Source organism: Oppia nitens, unplaced genomic scaffold (genome assembly GCF_028296485.1).
Source record: "Oppia nitens isolate AA-2021 unplaced genomic scaffold, nextdenovo-longstitch-racon4-pilon3 scaffold3_pilon_pilon_pilon, whole genome shotgun sequence".
Classification (NCBI taxonomy): domain Eukaryota; kingdom Metazoa; phylum Arthropoda; class Arachnida; order Sarcoptiformes; family Oppiidae; genus Oppia; species Oppia nitens.
The window spans coordinates 7,643,826-7,663,141 of NW_026533221.1; the positions used below are offsets into that span (position 1 = coordinate 7,643,826).

Consider the following 19,316-nt stretch of genomic DNA (forward strand, 5'->3'; position numbering starts at 1 on the left):
TATTAATTAGATATAATAAGTAAAGTTACATAAAATTAGTTTTTAATATTTTATATAAAAATTGTAAGTTTAACTGACTTAGACAACAATTATGTAATGTTAACATAAGTGGAAACTACAATATAGTACAGTATTTCTATACTAACGTTGCACTGATAGTCATAGACTTAACAGTACATTAAATTTAAAATTAGCATACAGTATACAGTAATTTACTGTATATACTATATATACTACCTGAAACTTTAATACAAAAAAGTTAAAATGTATTTATTTAAATTATATATTAAATTATCTGTATATTAATATACAATACATTTCATTATTGCAGTCATTGCAAATCATTACAAAAATTCATGTATTTTTATTGTGGATTATTGACTAAATTTTATATAATATAATTCAATCATTTCAAATGATAAATAAGTGGAAAATGAAAGGATAGTATTGTATGTAAATATTGTGAGTATAGTTTGGTGTCAATTATCATTACAGTTATATGACTCCAGTCTGATATCAAATTCAAATACAAAATATCAGTCTTTTGTCTTAAATATTTATATGAAATACTTCTTGTATTTCAATTATAGGTCACAATTGTTGTCACATTAGACAAACAGTGCACTACTTAACAGATGATGAATGCATTAATATTAGTTAATTCTATTGTATTTGATATAACTGTTGACAATATAACTGTATAACTGGTTATGTAGTTCAATACAAATGCAATTTCACATTAAATGACTCGTGTTTGTGACAAACAATGTAACCAAAAATAAATTTAATTATGATTTATACACTGGACTTCATCACCAAAAAAATAATGATACTATAATATCAGTATAATTAGATTTATAGTCTGATTTTATTAACAATATAACAAAGCATTTAAAATATTTCTATTAATGTATTTTTATTTATCATTTTTGGTGACAATCTTTTTAATTTGTTGAACAAATATAAAAAACACTCATATTATCGGAAAAACCTGCAAAAAATTGTCAAAATGTTTTCATATTTTCAACTATACATTCAACTCACAAAATATTTTATTTTATTTTTTAATAAGTCATCCCTTATTTGGTTTTCATAGAAAGTATATAAATATAAGTCATATATAGAGATATAATGTATAATACTTTGTATAACAAACTCCCCAATGAGTTATCCATTCCTTTCCCTTATTCATTGGTCACTCGTTTTGATGAAAAAGTCTTTTATTATGAGAAATGACAAGAAATCCTATTTTGCTATTGAGATGTTAAGTCATAGAGTCATAGAACCGGTATATAAGGGCTAACCTAAACAATATTGAAACATCACTTTTATAACAGTTAACAATATTTGAGATTATATGGAAAACATTACTTTCGCTACATTTTATTTCAATAGCTTTTATCAGCAAATTTTTTCACAATATCTTAGTAACTCTTTGAGCCAAATATAATGTAATATATTCTTGTCTTATATCACCAGAAAATTATATCGAGGATTGCCTTCAATGTTAAAAGTAGTTACACTTTATATTACATTCGTATAAAAATATAATCACGAGTTTAGATGGACTACCAGTTCGTTAAAAGCCATTTCCGTAACACATATACTAAACAAACTGATAAACTGATTGACGACAAGTAAATAATTTTTTTGTCTAATGTTTTATTGTGTATGCATTGTGTGTATTACATACTCTATTGGAGGACTATTTTATTTAATTTGAATGACTAGAGTGAGACAAATACGAGTTAATATCCTTGAAGACTAATTTGTTATCTCTTATGTCAAAAAATAAATTTAGTTTTTAGTGTTAGAGTTTGCAAATCAAAAATTAAGTATTTTCCAGTTACTAATTACAAACTAATTAGAGTATATTTATACTATAGTATAATATACCAGTATATAGTAAATGTGGTTTACAATGGTTTACAAATTGTGTAAATTTAATAACACCACTGTATTTATTAATATTTTTGTATTATTATTTTTATTACATTAATTTATCTCATATTTTGTTGCCTAAAAATATTTTTAAATATAGAGTTATAGCCCAAATATTCTTATTAAAATAGAAAATTGTAATAATTTCAATAACCAATTTGATATTTATTGGTTATTTTTATATACAGTATATTTGTCCAATTTATGTCAATAATTTATATAATACAGATAAAAATATAATTGTTTACTCAGTTATTTTCATTTTACTTTTACTCATCAATATAAAACATTTATATTTATTATTATTATAGTATAAATTCTATACTAATAATATTTTAATACCTATTATTTTTACAAATATTGATATATCATTTTTATCTTGTTTTTTACAAATATATACATATATAACATTTAAATATTTACAATTAAAATTGCTAAAAAATATAATAACTACAGTATTAAAAAATTTAAATTTAAATGACAATATTATTTTATTCATAATATAAGTCAGCAATTTTATTTTAAAAGCTTTAAGGGATGATTAACATATTATGTTCGCATTTGGGTGAAGGGGTGTCGACCAGAGCAAACTTTTGCAAACGAGGGGGAGGGGTAGAGACTTTGAGAACGTTTTATGTGAATCATCACTTAAAGCTTTTAAAATAAAATTGCAATTATAACTGATTTATATTGAGAACTGAATTATAACATGAATGAAATATTTTATTTTATTTTTTAGAGGTGGGGTGTTAGATGTTAGGGACATACGAACGTATTTTTTAATGATTACATTTGCTAATATAGGGGAAGAAAGGGGTCTAGATTTCTTATAATGTGCGAACGTAATATGTTAATCACCCCTAAACGGATGTTTAATTGATTACTTAATATTATTGGTTTAGGTATAGGTCTACAGAATGTAAAAGTAATAAATTAATTAATAGTGGGTGTTATAAGAGTTGGTGGAGTCTATAGTTGCTTATAGAGACTAAATGTATGAAATCTAATCATAAAAATATCAAATCTAAACTTAAAAGAAATTAATTCTATTGTTATTACCATTGATTACAACTATTATTATTATAATAGTAAATATTAACATATTTATTGGAAGAGCTATTTCAGAAAATAACTTAATTATAAATACAATAAAAACTAAATTGAATTCAATTACAGTTCATACAAACGTTTCTAATGTAAGATTAACAATAAGTCTCAATAGTAATACAATATTTGCTGATATAGTGATTCGTGAGTTACTTAGTGTTTATAAGTAAGCTTTTATATAATTTACCCATTTTTTATAAATAGTATCACTACTTATAATAAATGCGATAAAAACGATAATAAAAAGATAATAAATAGAATAAAAGTATAACAATAATATAAGTTAAGTTAAAAATATGATAACTTAATATAAACAGTATTATTTTTACATTTTATTTTTTTAATTGTGGAAATATTAAAAATATACTAAAATATACAATTATTAACATTCTGGTATTATTCAAATATTTGTTGCTATATGCAAGTAAAGGCGTAGTTCACATATTACGTTCGCACTTGAGGGGAGGGGGGTTAGCCAAAGCAAACTTTTGCGAACGAGGGGGAGGGGTAGAGACTTTAAGAACGTTCGCATTTAGATATTTTATTTCTTGTGGGTGAGGGGGTAGCAGTTAAGGACATGCGAACGTAATTTTTTAAATGATTACATGCGAACAATTGCGAACATAGGGAAGGGAGGGGTCTAGATTTCTTAAAAAGTGCGAACGTAATATGTGAACCACGCCAAAGCAAACATACTACTGGTATACTGTAATAATACTGTAGTAAAAATATTAATACTAATCTCAATACTATGCTAATTTTAATGGCATAGTTATTATTAACTACTATGAGATAAACAAAATCATTAATTTTTGCACAATTTAAAATCACTTATTTAAAAATTACCAAACTTTAAATTTGATTGACAATACCCTATAATACTGTATATAATAGTTAAACTGTATAATTTTAATATAATCACAGTGTTTTTATTTTTATCACGACAAAAAATACTTTTTAATTATTAATATTTATCATAGTTAATATAGTTAATATAGTAAAATTAATTAAATTTAATATTAAATCAATAACTTTTATACTATTTAATACAACAAATATATTATTATTTTAACTTAATTAGTTATATAGTATTTCATAAGATTTAATGAAAATATAAATAGTAGTTAATTTTATTGAATTATTATAGATAAAATAAAGTATACTAAAATTTTATTTATTAAATAGTGACTAATTTATTGAAGATAACCAATTATTTATTATATATATATATATTTATATTGGACACAATTATTGTATTAATTTAAAAGCAAGAATCATTTGTGTCACATATTGTGAGTAATTATATTACATTGTATTTAGATTTTAAATTAAAAAATTTTAGTAGCTCAATCTTATTTTTATAATTTTTTTAACAGAGTATAATACATTGTAATAAATTTCAAATTGTATAAACTATAATACAAGATAAATTACAATTTAAATGTCTTATATTTTATGTTTTATATATGATTTACAGTGATTTATAACAGTAACATATAATAATTATAAGTTTTATCAAATATGTTGTAAAATATTTTTAAAATATTAACTTACATTACGAAGTCAATTGTTTAATGGCATTTATATAAACTTTTGCAATAATATTAAGTTAATATGAAAAATTTAATCATTAATTTATAACAGCCGTTACAATAATATTTTATTAATAAGTTTACAGAATTATAATATAGATATGTAAATTGAAAAATCAAATATTTAATAATAAGATGATAAATATATCAATACATATATATATATATATATATATATATTTATATACCAAAGATGCTAATAGAAATGCATCTATTGTTTGCCTATATATTGAAGTGTAGAGTCAGTACTATAGTAAACATAAACTGATAGATAGAGTAGTTTCAACAAAATAAACTCTAAATATACAGTTTTAGGTCTAAAATATTGGTACTGTATTAGTGATCGCATGCGTGTTCATACATTTAATTAGGATTTTTTAGTTCAAAACTTTTCGTATTATAAATCCTATGAGAAATTGTGACCAATTTTATTAAATCTTTTTTTCCAATTAATTTAGTAAATGTTTAATTTATATTTATTAGTGCTTTGGTTTGATATTTAAGTAAAATGTTTTAATACATAATTTGTTATTGTTATGAATACTATAAAGATTATTTATTTCTACACAATTCAAAGTTTATTTTTTAAAATAGTATTATATTAATACTATAATATAATCTATACATTAGAATATTTTTAATTTATAAAAATATAATTAATTAATTTTTATGAAATCTGTAAAACTTTGTGTCACTTTTGTATGTATATTATCTGTTTATTTATCTGTCTTTATAACAGTTTTATAGTAACACTAAATGTCACTTTCAAATGTAATTATCAGAAATATTTAAAATCGATGTTTATATTTGCTTATCATTTATATAATATTTGCATTTATAGCACCTGAAGGTTCAAAGAGATGGATGACATAAATTATACAGAAAGGCTTGATATAACAGTAGTGAGTGATAAAATAGTAGGCTTTTTATAAATTTTATATTAATATAACTTGTTTTATATTTAAATTTATTTATATACATTTTTTGTTATATTGTAATTTAATAATATTAAAATATTAAAATTATTTACACTAATTATACTGTATTTAAAAAATAAATGTTTATTTTATAAATTAATGTTTATTTATAAATCTTTTTTTTCATTAAATTAAAATCTTATTTGTAATTATTATTATTAATATATTTGTATTAAATTTTAATTTAAAGCAAAACTTTTTTATTTAGTTTAATTTGATTTGATATATGTTTTATTAAATTTAATGGTGACGTCAAGTGTGTAGTGATGTCAAAGTCAGCGATTGGTAATAAAGTGAGTTTTGAAATATAAAAGATTGTTTGCAATTGAAAACAATTAAAAATATAAAGCAATTTTCTGATGACTTGTTTAATATTCAGATTTACTAATAACAAATATTTATGGTAAAATAATTAAATAAAATAAATAAATAAATGTTTTATCTATAATTTATGTGAATAAATATTGAAATAATTAATAAATTCAACAAAAATTACATATAATAAAAAATATACAAATTAACATTTAAATGTAAAAATAACTGTTTTACAAAGAAAACAAATAAAATATTTTGTGTTAAAATAGTAATTAAATTATTTATATTAACTAAAAAATGTGATTTTTCATCTTAAAAATTATTTATTTACGGAATTAATTTATAAATAATATTTTATTGTCTCAAAGGAAATTAACAATTAATATGTATGTATATGTAAATTACAATTTTAATATTTTATTTGCCACAATTTTGTCAATTATATTATATTATAAATAGAATTTATACTTTATTTATAAATATTTAAATATTAATATGTGTTTCTATAAATGTCCGATTGGTTTTTAAATGATACGACAAAATATCAATAAATTCAGATATTATTAAAATATATTTAAAATTCAAATAGAGCTTGGTTAAAAAATAAAAACAATACAAAATCATCTATAAAATTAGTAAAATTTACAAATTCATTAATTTTTATTGAAAAATAAAATATAAATATTTTTTTTAATTAATTTTTAAATAATATAATTTTTAAGATAACATCAAGGATTAAAACAAGAAAAGATGTTTAAAAATATTTATTTTATAAAAATAATATCAATGTAATTTGAGAAGCAAATTATAAACAAATGTTAGTTACAGTAATAATAATCTTGCCTGAACAATTTTTGAATAATTATATAATTAGTTAATTAACGGATTAAATCGGTAATACTAAATGTAAATAAATCCCAGAAAATTTCTAGTTTTTATTTAAAGTATTAAATTACAGTTAAACTAAATAATAGCAAAAAATACCCTAAGATCGAGATTTTGCGATTTTACCACACTTTTTGATCAAATAGGAAATATTGTCGCTTAAAACTCATTTAAAATTTCGGCGCCGATAAAAATTTTAATTTTAACCAAAATTTATTACTTAACTTTTTATGTTTTTTTAAAACATATTAAAATTGAATTATTTACTAAAACTTAGTATTAAGTTTATATTTATTTTAAAAATATAAAATGATTTATTTGTTTTAAAAAGTAATTATGTTACAATTAGGATAATAATTATAAATTATACAGGATAATTAGGGTATTTAATTATTTTAACTTTTGCATTTAGCAGATTAATTTTTATTTTTATAAGCTTAATTAAAATGTTTTTATTAATTTAAGAAAAATATTCTTTAAATTTAAGAAATTTATTTGAAATATTTTTCTACTTTTCTGGGAATTTTAGGAATTTTTAGGATTTCTTTTCCCTTTGGATTTTAAAATTTTGAAAAACCCATCCTATGATTTGATGACACCCAAGATTTATCCTATTTTACTCCACACTCTATACCAAATCCAAAACTTTCATATATATATATAATTACAATTTTACTTAGTTTTTACTTAATTTTATATTCTAATTAAACTTACTTTTTATAATTATTTTTTTTAATATAATTTAATATTATAACACTTTCAAATAATTTTTATTTGCTATTACATTTAAATTAATCTAAGAACATTGTTATTAATTTGTAATTTTATATTATGCTATAGTTTATTATAAGAAAATTTATTATTATTATTAATAAATACAAATATCACATTTAAATATCGTTTTATATATATATAAGAAAACATAATATATACTGCAGTATTAAAAACTACATACAATATACTGTACTATAATATAAAAAATATTTAATAAATATAATTTGACTCTAAATACTATATTAACAAAAATATTAGTAAATGTGATAAAACTTATGAAATATAAACTCAATTTTATTAATTCTTTGAATTCAAGAAACATATTAAATGTTTATATTTAAGGAATTTCAGAAATATTTATAAATCTGTAAAATAGCAAAACTTAATGACAAATGAAATGACAATAGCTATGAGTTAAACCATTTTTGGTCACATTTTTATATAATATAAATGACTTTCAAATGATTTTAATGATAAAACCTTTATTATAGTTAGAGTTCGTGTAACTTCTCAAGAGAGGGAAGTTCCCTAATAAAATCCTTCTAATTTTTTTTTGAAAATATAGAAAATATTTTATTTTCTTTCCCTTCTCGTTAGAAATGAATATTACAATAAATAACACTAAAACTTAAATATTTTGAATAAAATTTGATTGAATTTTTTAAATTATTTAATAAATTTAGTCATATTATTTATCAATCAAAATAATATGACAATATTTTTTTAAGTATTATAATAAATGTGTCGATAGCAAGATTTTAAAATTGGCAGGCATAAACAATAGATGCCAATTTTGGTAAATGTCTGCCCAGCTTCTGCCCTGCACTGGACATCTATTTTCAGGTGATGCCACATATTATTTTAATTTTATATTATTAATTAATTTTAAAAACGTATATTTGTTTTTTGGTATACCATTAATTATACGGTAATCTCGTTAGAAATAAGTATATTAATTGTATATTTAAACGGTAAAAATACTAAATTACGTTATTTATATAAATACAGTTACTTTTTAACAATAAAAAATTGCAGACAAATAAAATAGATGCCAAAAATACCAGGCATTTATGAAATCTATGTGCATTGCTAGGGCAGGCATTTATTATTTTAAAACCCTTGTTGTAATACAACGAAATAGATTCCCTGGGAATTCCCAGTGAACAGAGAATTTAAAACGAGGGATGGATTTGATAGAACCATAATTATAGTATATATACTGTACTATCCATACATTGAATGTCTTTTCATTGAATTCCAGCAAACAGTTGACTATAATTGCATTTAAACATTGAGTAAAATAAATTGTATATTAAATTTACTCCATATATATAACAAACAACAAAATAAATATCATATTATCTGTAAATTTATATAATAAGTTATTAATAACATATAAAACTATGTATAGCATCTAATATTGTATACCGTATATAATGTCAAATAAATTGAAAATTATGAAATATTAAGATAATGTTGACATGTTTTGTGTAATATTTTTAAAAATTAATTTAATAATTTGTGATAAGTGTCTATAATTTGCATAATTTTTGTTATTTTTATTTGCATATCATATTATAATTTATAAATATGTTTATTTTCATATGAATATATTGTATAAAATGTAAATTAAATCATAAAATTATTTGTTAAACTTTTTTTCTTTTTTAGGTTATTTAATACAAAAATACTAAATTTTAAATAAATCAATAAAAATAATTAATTAAAATTAGACAAAATTATTATTATTATATATATATTGTTATAGTTGCTTGATCAATTAAATATTTTTATAACTAAATAGTATAGCAATTTAATTCAATATATCATATAATTCATATAATAGTAATACTAACAGTGTATACGACTATATATTTACAGAATCTGTATTACAGTACTTTTATACTATAATTATAATTTGGCACTTTTTATGTACTATAAAGTTTGTATTTATCAATGTAATATTATTATCATAAAAGGTTTTTTTTATTATATTGTTAACGTAATATTTACAACAAACCATTTAAATAGTATTTAAAGCATTGTTTTGACGACATTTATAAACATTAATAGCATTTAAATCTAATTTCATTATTGTCTTCATTTGGGATCAATTGATGAACTGATGGGCAAAACCAAGGACTCCGTGGCCTCATTAGGCAAACAACTGATTAAAGACAAACAAAAAGGGTTTTCTAAACATCTCAACACAAGTCAGGTAACAATTGGATCAATTGTTGTGATGGATATTATTATTACTAAATACTTTGTTTTGCTATTAGAGACATGTCTTAGACTTTGATGACTCAAAAAATAGCAAAATAGAGACAACAACTCTTGAGGAGTTTATGACCAATGCTCATATGGCTAACATTGAATTTACTGCAGGTTTGGATCAGTTAATTATAATTATATATGACATTTGGTTTTCAAGTGATTTCTTAATTTGTTTTTTATCATTATATTACAGAACGACAAGGAATTAAAATAATAGATCCAAATCAAAGACAAATTGCTAATAAAATGGTTGAAATTGATAATGAAGAGAAATCAGAAGCAATTTTAATCCCTCGACGACCCAAATGGGATGAGACAACCACTGCTGAAGATTTGAATCAATTAGAGTACGACAAGTATTTAGAGTGGAGAAGACATTTGGCTGTCATCCAGGAATCCGAGGACATAGTTATGACACCATTTGAGAAAAATATTGAGTTTTGGCGCCAACTTTGGAGAGTTGTTGAGAGGAGTGATGTTTGCGTTCAAATACTGGACGCTAGAAATCCATTACTATTTGTTTCTGAAGATCTTCAGAAATATGTCAAAGAAGTTGATGAACGCAAAGAAAATGTGATTTTATTAAATAAATCTGATTTTCTAAGCGAAACTCAGCGTCAAATTTGGGCCAAACATTTTGACTTAAAGAATATGAAAGCACTTTTCTTCTCAGCTAAAGAACAGCTGGAATGTGACGAAGATATTGCTTGTGATGAAGATATTGATGACATAATAAATTCAAGACATAATTCGAGTAAACTATTAAATCGTGAACAACTGATTGACTTTTTTAAATCATTTCGACTCAAAAACTCGTCGGAACCGATAACTATAGGTCTGGTCGGGTATCCAAATGTCGGCAAATCTTCAACTATTAATGCCATTCTTCAGTCCAAAAGAGTTTCTGTTTCTGCAACGCCTGGAAAGACTAAACATTTTCAGACTTTAATTTTAGACAATGAGCTGACATTATGTGATTGTCCCGGACTTGTCTTTCCTAATATAGTCTCGAGTAAGGCTGAAATGATTGTTAACGGTATATTACCCATAGACCAACTGAAAGACCCGATTCCTCCCACATCTATCCTCACAAATCTAATCCCACGATACGTCTTTGAAAGCCATTACACAATCTGTTTGCCGAAACCGACGGAATATGAAGATGAAAATCGATTCGTAACTCCCGAAGAATTATTAACAACATATGGATTTTCCAGAGGTTTTATGACTCAGAGAGGAATTCCTGACAACTGTCGGTCAGCGCGTTATATATTAAAAGATTTCGTATCGGGAAAACTCAACTATTGCTTCGCTCCTCCAGATTATAACCAAAAGGTTTTCCATGTGTTTCCTGAAAACCAAAATAAATCAAATCTTCAGATGCCTTCAGCTCTCAAAAGGATTCTAGAGAGCAGTCAAATCACTAAAAAATCTCCACAAGATTTCAATGACTTATACTTTGGCGCTAAAAATGCCGGAATTCATACTAAAGGAGTAGTTCCAGGTATTCGTACGCAACAACAAAATGGTTCCGTAACTGAAGTGACCTCAAAACCGTGGAAAAAACATAACAATCGCAACAAAAAAGAAAAGTTAAGACGAGTTTACGCTCATTTGGATCAATAAATCAATTAAATATGATATATATTACTGTATATGACTATTACCGGTAAGTCATATACAATAGTTATATCGAAAATATAAAATACTTTTATTAATAAATATAAATATTTATATTAAATAATGTGTACTAAAATTATGTACAAATTATTGTTAGTCTATTGGAAAGCAATGGTATGCAGAAGTGGTCGCTCAGCTTTGTGTTCAAATTCTTGTAAGAGTTCGTCGATATCATTGTCTAAATCATTGCTCTGAGCCATCATTACTGCCATTTCTAATATAAGAAACGCACCGATAGTGGCCTCTTCGTGGTTGTCCTGAACGTCGATATTAATTATATGGACGGCTGTGTTGTCGACCGGTGTTCGCATCAATAGCTCTAACAATGAATACTATTAACTCATTTATATTAGCAATTCAAGTGTTTTGCATACCTTCGACCACCTGATCGTAAACCCGTTCCTCAACAGTGAAGATGACATCGAACTGTTCGTAACATATTTGGAAGCGTTCGGGACATGACTTGATTCGTCTGTTTCTGTCTAACATATGAAGGATTCCGTTCTGAGTATATCTATAGAAATGTTTGGACACAAATCAATCATTATATCATTCAATAGACAACTATATGATAGAAACCAACAAATTTTTATCCTTTGACAACAAGTCTTTGTACATCTCTTCATAAGTGGTGCCAAACTCATACACATTAGGCTTGTCCTGTGCAGGACCGGGAAGTTTCACTTGATTTCCTTTTTTAATCACCCAATGGATCAATTAGATAGACAACACAATTAATCATAGTATTGATGACATACCTGATCCAAAAGACCTTACTTTGAATCCCTTTTTACTATAATATCATATATGAGAAGTGTGTGAATCAAGTGGACAGTCATGTAATGGTTAATACCTGAGTATGTTATGCGCTTCCATCGATCGGTTCTGATTACTGCTGCAGACGACGGCTATCCTCAGGTCGAAAGTCATCTTCAACTCAATCTATGTCTTCAGTTGTTGTATTTGTCTTCAATTTATTTAACACATGATTGCAATCAAAATGACAACAAATATGTAATGATTTGTAAGTTTATATCAAAACCAATGATTACTTTTGTTTACATTTATATCAATCAAACTAACCCTTCAAACACATAATCCACACGTTTTGCAACTCATTTGCATTATATTTACGTATAGACTCACTCACTCACTCATTAGCAATAATACATGTGGTTATAGTTATAGTAACCATTTATTTTAATAATAGTATTATTATTTTTAAACTAATCAAATCTATTATTTAATTATCCAAATAATAATAAAAACTATTTTATACTAAAAATAAAAATAAACTAAATTATATTTATTAATTAATTAATACGAAACAATAACTTTCTTTTAACTAACAAATTGTATTAATATACAGTATATTCAATAGTTTGTCTCACTAGAGGTCATACAAAACACAATTGAATTGAAAGTCGAAATATGATATTAATGGCAATGAAAATCTAATCTTTAAATAAAAAATAAAAATATTAAAACTACTGATAAATTAATTGTCTATTTATAGTCAAATAAAAAAATAATAATTAATAAACATTTTTATTATCAATATTTTTAGAAAATTTTTGTAAAAACATTAACTTTTTAATTGATAAATAGTTTTTATGTATTTTTTTTAGTACTACTGTATATTTATAAAAGTTATAATAATCCAGGTCTATTTTATTATTTAATATATATGATTAAAATACCAAAAAATTATTGTTTAATCAATTCTAATAACATTTATTGAATATAATGTTAGACACAATTGTATTAAAAATAGTTATAACAATGAAATAATTTAATCAAAGAAATTAATTTCCAATAAATAGTTAAAAACAATTAATATATTGTTTAAGACAAGTGTCAGCGCGTTATACATTGTTTTGCATTTTCAAAGAATCTGTTCCTTACAATTGATTTATACATTTCAATGATATTTTAGCTAATGATATGAAAAGTAATAAAGAGATGTCAGAAAATCAAATGATTGATAACCATTCAAGAAGTCAATGGAACTGTTGGAATGGAGACAAATGTGTGGAAAGAAATGACTTCAAGAGTGCCGTTCAGTATTACAATACAGCCGTTGAGTTATATCCACACGAATACAGATACTTTGTCAACCGATCCTATTGTTTGGATCAATTAAATGAGTTTGAATTGGCACTGAAAGATGCAGTAAAAGCTATTGAATTAAACCAAATAAGAAGTAAGTGTCACTTCCGAAAGGCTAGAGCTCTTAAGGGACTCAAACGCTTTCAAGAAGCTGAAGAATCCTTCAAAATGGTCATTCATTTAGAGGGAACCAATTGTCTTGAAGCTCAAACTGAACTCTTAAGAATTAGAGAGATGGCTGCCATGGAATGTGGTTCAGGGAATAGTGTCCATTCAAATTGTACCACAAATGTGATCAATCAGTCTTATGATACCAATCAAGTCAATGATACGATTTGTAAAGAACTTTCGTTTATCAACAAAACAAATGATAACAAGAAATACAAGTCTAAGAAAAGAGAGAATAAACAGAATTCGGTTAAAATATTTAACCAAAACTCTCGCACTGAAGACTTAATCAATACTCTGGAGTTTGAGAATAAGTCTAAGACTTACTTTAAAGATAAAAATATCGATATCTATGGACAGTCATTGCCCGGAGAGGACAGCAATATCCTCAAAAAGATAAACGATTTTCTATTAGAAACAGAGTCTAATATCAACAGAAATGACAAAAAATGGCAAACAATTTGTGATAATAATGCGATTACCGTTTCCAAAGAAGAACATCAACAATGTCTTAACCAACTAAAGAGTCAAACAATTAATAAAAACAAATCAATTAAATCTGTTGGCAGTGAATCAGAAAACAGTAGTGAATCCAAGTCAAGAAACAGTTCTCGAAGTCAACGGAATGGACGCAAAAATTACAATCAATGCTCAGATGAGATGAATGTTATTTGGGAAGACAGCAAAAGAACTACCACTTCTTATCGAAGTTACAGCAAATCTGGAAACAATACTAATGCCATTTCAAAGTAATTTTTAATTTTAATAAATCATTTAAAATTTATGTTTAATTAAAAGTATATTTTTATAAATAGTTCAACAAATTCTTATAAAGAGAGAAACATTTGTGTGTCAAATGTGATACCATCGGAGCGGACGAGAAAAGAGTTGAATAACATTTTGTCAAAGTTTGGAAAAGTCTTGTCTATTAAAATAATCTCCAATTCTGACAGTGCTATCATTGAGTTTGATAGTACAGAGTCAGCCAAAACTGCAATAACTAAGCTTCAGGTAATGCCTAATTAGAGACTGTCCTTATTAGTTACATATACTTTATATATATATATATATATATATCTGAATACATCAATACTTTATTATTCAATACATAAATAAGTTGATAACACTTGAAGGAAAGTTTGTGTTTCATTAGAATTATTTCTTAATTTATAAATCAATTCATTACTTATTGAAAGTGTTTCTTATACTAGTTTTTTAGCTGATAGTTAATAAATTACTTGATTTGTTATAAACTAACTAATTGTTAATTAATTAAATAATAATCAATTGCTGGTTCATAGGGGGCTCGTATACCAAACATATGTCTGCCAAACGAAAAATTGATTGTAAGGTTTCGTTCATTAGTCGATTCCAAGAATTATTTATCGCTTAATAATTGTGCGACAAATCCTTATAAGATTGAGTGTTACTATTGGAGGACAACCGGGTGTTCAAAAGGCAGATATTGTTATAAGTTGCACATTGCAGGCAATAAAGGCATTGATGTTAAGCCATGGTATCATATCATTTCATATTTGCTTATATTCTGTCAAACCTATGTTTTTTATTGTTTAACAATAATTATTTTTTTTAAATCTTATAATAGGATGAAATATCAAAACAAATCGAAATTTTCAAGCAAACAAACTAAAGATTACAATAATTAATATACATTATATTTTTAATATAAGTATTCAAAGTTTTACTATATCTTATATTGTACACAATATTATTTTACATCATAATTTATTTTATTTTCTATTTTAATTAATATATTGCATATATATATTTTTTATAAATTCTTATGACATTAACATAATCTAAAAATATTGTTTATTTTTCTTTTTAATTATATAATAAAAACTTAATTAAAAATATTTAATGTATTAAAAATGATTTTTTTTAATAATTAGTTACAATATTTTTTATTTAATTGATAGTTTTATGCTATAAAAAGCATATTTTCAAAAAGCTAATCAATATTATTCATAAAAAGTGAATTATATATAAAAAGTTTCCAAATAATTAAATATAATTTTCTAAAATTTATAGTTTAATATAAAAAGCTATATATTATTAAAGTGAATCAATAAGTAAAATATGTATTAACTCACGTTTTCAAATTCATCACTAAAATTAATGTCTTGTGTTAGTCATATAAGTGCTGATCGACCAGACATTTGTCAATAAAGTAATCCTTTTTTTTTATTTTGCAAAAGAAAAATCAATTTTATCGGTTACGATCCAAAAATTTATTTTTACCAGTTTATTATATAGTAGTCTATGATAAAGTTTAAAATATATCTATGTTGTATACACTGTTTATAAAGTATATATTGTAATATACTGTATACTGTTTATTGAAATATTAGACACACAGTTAGAGACCATAGAGTTTTGTAAAGAATTGAATCGGAAAAGAATTTCACGAAAAGCAATGCAATGATTATATGTAAGAGTAATAGAAAACTTTTGAACCAAAAGTAAACCCAAACTCTGATATTATATTAAATTTCGGACAAAATCTTTGTCCAAATGGTATTGAGTTTTGCACAAAAAAATCTAATTCTTTGCAAATAATAATAGTTTTGTGTAAAGACATTAAAAAGAAGTCTAAAAAATATTGAATAAAATGTTTGTCCTAAATATACATTAATTTTTATTCGACAAACAGTACGTATACTGTATTTTGACATTATTTGTCATGTAATGTGTTTTTCATCATTTTATGAAATATATAATGTTTGTAATAAACATAGTATATAATTTATTATAACTTATAACTATATATAATGTAATAAAATAATTTAAATATAATATTTAATTTAATAGTATATATGTCTTTAAAAAATATTATATATGAATGTATACAGTATTTTATTTATTATTATAATAGTTAATATATTTATACAAAAAGGTGATAAATAAATTAATTATTAGATATGATCTCATTAATACAAATATAAAACTGCTGTATAAATAAAGAATCGATAAATTATACAAATATACTGTATATAAATTTATCATAAACATATAATATAATGTTTACAATGTAAACTTCACATTACAGTAGTAATATAATATAATTTATTACTACCAAGATTGTAATATTTTTACTAAAATACTACAAATATTTATTATAATTATTAGTAGTGTTATTTTAATTTTTTTTTGATATTATTTTAATGAAAATTTATAAATAAGTAATAAGCAAACAAAATAAGTTTTTTTTGGCTTAATATGATTATTGATTTATTTATAAAATAAGAATAATATAGAGAATGTTAAATAAAAATTATTTACATAATTATAACTTATTATAACAAAATTAATTATTTTTTAATACAATGTTATAACATAAAAAACAGGTAAGTGTTAATTGTAGTCTATATTTAGCATTAGTTAATATTATGATAATTATAACTTATAATTTCAATAAATACTGTATACAGTATTTAATTTTATTTTTAAAAATTAATTTGTTTTTATTTCATGATCGTATTTAAAATTTAAAATTATGTCTAAAACTTATAAATTACATCTATTTTTTAGAGAACTTTAAAGACTAATATCTCTAATATATTCCTATTTTAATTACTTAGGGATATGTCGACTACTCTAACATTTACAATGTATACATCACTCCAATTACCCAAATGATCGACATTTACTCTATTATATCTTTGCTGTTAACTATATTTATATATATATTGTCTTATATATGTTATAATGTAAACTTACATTAAATTAGAGTATATTGAATAACTGGAATCCCATTTTGTATTAAACTCTTTCATGTTGTCATATTATAGAGAAAACTATTTGTATTTTGTTAAATAAACTAAAATTAATTTAATTTCTAATATTTTCCACAAAACTTGTAATAAACATAATTTTAAAGATGTACTTCTACTCTGACGAAAAATGTTTTGTTTGTAATTAACAATTATTTTACTGCAATACAGTATTGTTTAATTAAAATATTTTCAAAATCATTCATATATTTGTTTTATTAATAACATTAATATCTATTAATTTATACGAATTGTTAAACAAAACAAAAAGTGAAGCAATTAATTGAGTGCTTGAAAACTATAGAAATATTTAATAAATGAAAACAAATATTGAATTTTATATTTTGATGGTTTGTGTTATAATATTATAATACTGTATATCCGTTCAATTGATCCAATGAATACATAGACACCGGAATCGTTAATTTTATTTAAATATTTGCATCACTACTCGATTTGCAATAATATAATTATGGCATCTCTTTTGCGTCAAACAAGTTTTGAATAGTAAAGGGATAATCAAAAGTCTTATCCTTTTTAAACGCTATAATACTGTCAATAGCATCGGTAGGTCTCAAATATCTCTTAGTAAAGACATTCCTACGCAAGTCTCAGGCATTGCATATAGTATTTAATACTATGAAATGCACAAAGGATTCAAAATGTGTGTGTTTTAAGAGTTTTGTTCACAGCTTATGTACCACTCATTCACTGTGAAACAGTTGTCTGTATATGTATTGAGAGATATGTGCCAACGCTTTGACTTGTGTTTCATACTATAGTATTATTGATGGATAACTTAACTTTTATATTGTAATATATATACGATATGTTGGATAATATTAAAAAAGATTCACTCAAACAACACAACACATGACAACATCTGTCACTTTTCCAATCAAATGACTTGAATATTACTGCTATTCAAACGATAATCAAGAATATCAAGAATATTCTGGTAATTATAAACACCACATCAGTGATGATTCATTTGATCCATACTTAAACAATTAAAACATATGTCACCAAATCAATTGAATTTCAATTTATTGATATTTTAATATCAAATTAAATACCGATTTATCTCTCTTTATTATTACAAAAATTCACAACTCAGTGCTATACTGTAATGTTAATATTATATAATACATCTAATGCTATATTAATGTAAATAAATGTATAATATTTTTACTATAATATTAATAATTTAAAAAAGTTAACAAAATAATTCTCTGTTTTCTCAATTTGCTTTTTAAATATAAAATTAATATTCAACTCAAAGATTTGTTGGACAAACAAATATTTTGCTATATTTTATGCAAACAATTGACACAATCTGTAGAAAGTATCAAACTTAATACAAAAAAAACTACGAAAAATGTATCAAAATTAATACATATATTTCAAATCATTTCTCTCGACAACAAAAACACATAAAAAAGTGACATAAAGTTGTGAGCAAATAATATAAAACAAAATTACTATTGAAAGCAATGATTAATGTTGTGATAGAAATACATATTTTTGGATTACCAGAGAGTTTGAGAGGAAGACAACACATGTTATGAGAGCGCGAATGAAATATTTGATGAGTTGTTTAGCCGTTATTATCGCTATTATGATTGCAATGACTCTTATGTCCAAAAGGAGTTGTCATCACTAGTTGTCTTCACTCAACTTTAAATGTTTTGTTGCTG

The 19,316-nt window shown here is 23.4% G+C and overlaps 3 protein-coding genes across 3 annotated transcripts; 2 read left to right on the forward strand and 1 right to left on the reverse strand.

Moving 5' to 3' along the window:
• Nucleotides 1–9,587: 9,587 nt before the first annotated feature.
• LOC128958661 (large subunit GTPase 1 homolog) lies at nucleotides 9,588–11,534 on the forward strand. Its single transcript, XM_054304563.1, has 3 exons — nucleotides 9,588–9,809; nucleotides 9,874–9,979; nucleotides 10,062–11,534. Exons 1-3 carry the CDS (start codon nucleotides 9,717–9,719, stop codon nucleotides 11,492–11,494), a joined length of 1,632 nt encoding a protein of 543 aa, XP_054160538.1. The 5' UTR covers nucleotides 9,588–9,716; the 3' UTR covers nucleotides 11,495–11,534.
• Nucleotides 11,535–11,602: 68 nt separating this feature from the next.
• On the reverse strand, nucleotides 11,603–12,683 carry LOC128958662 (RNA polymerase II subunit A C-terminal domain phosphatase SSU72-like). The gene is made up of 5 exons (XM_054304564.1): nucleotides 12,402–12,683; nucleotides 12,307–12,341; nucleotides 12,132–12,240; nucleotides 11,923–12,062; nucleotides 11,603–11,867 (listed from the first exon to the last, which is right to left on the reverse strand). Exons 1-5 carry the CDS (start codon nucleotides 12,476–12,478, stop codon nucleotides 11,647–11,649), a joined length of 582 nt encoding a protein of 193 aa, XP_054160539.1. The 5' UTR covers nucleotides 12,479–12,683; the 3' UTR covers nucleotides 11,603–11,646.
• A 760-nt stretch (nucleotides 12,684–13,443) lies between these two features.
• Nucleotides 13,444–15,492, forward strand: LOC128958078 (SAFB-like transcription modulator). The gene is made up of 4 exons (XM_054303894.1): nucleotides 13,444–14,574; nucleotides 14,641–14,836; nucleotides 15,127–15,341; nucleotides 15,432–15,492. Exons 1-4 carry the CDS (start codon nucleotides 13,493–13,495, stop codon nucleotides 15,490–15,492), a joined length of 1,554 nt encoding a protein of 517 aa, XP_054159869.1. The 5' UTR covers nucleotides 13,444–13,492.
• Nucleotides 15,493–19,316: the final 3,824 nt, after the last annotated feature.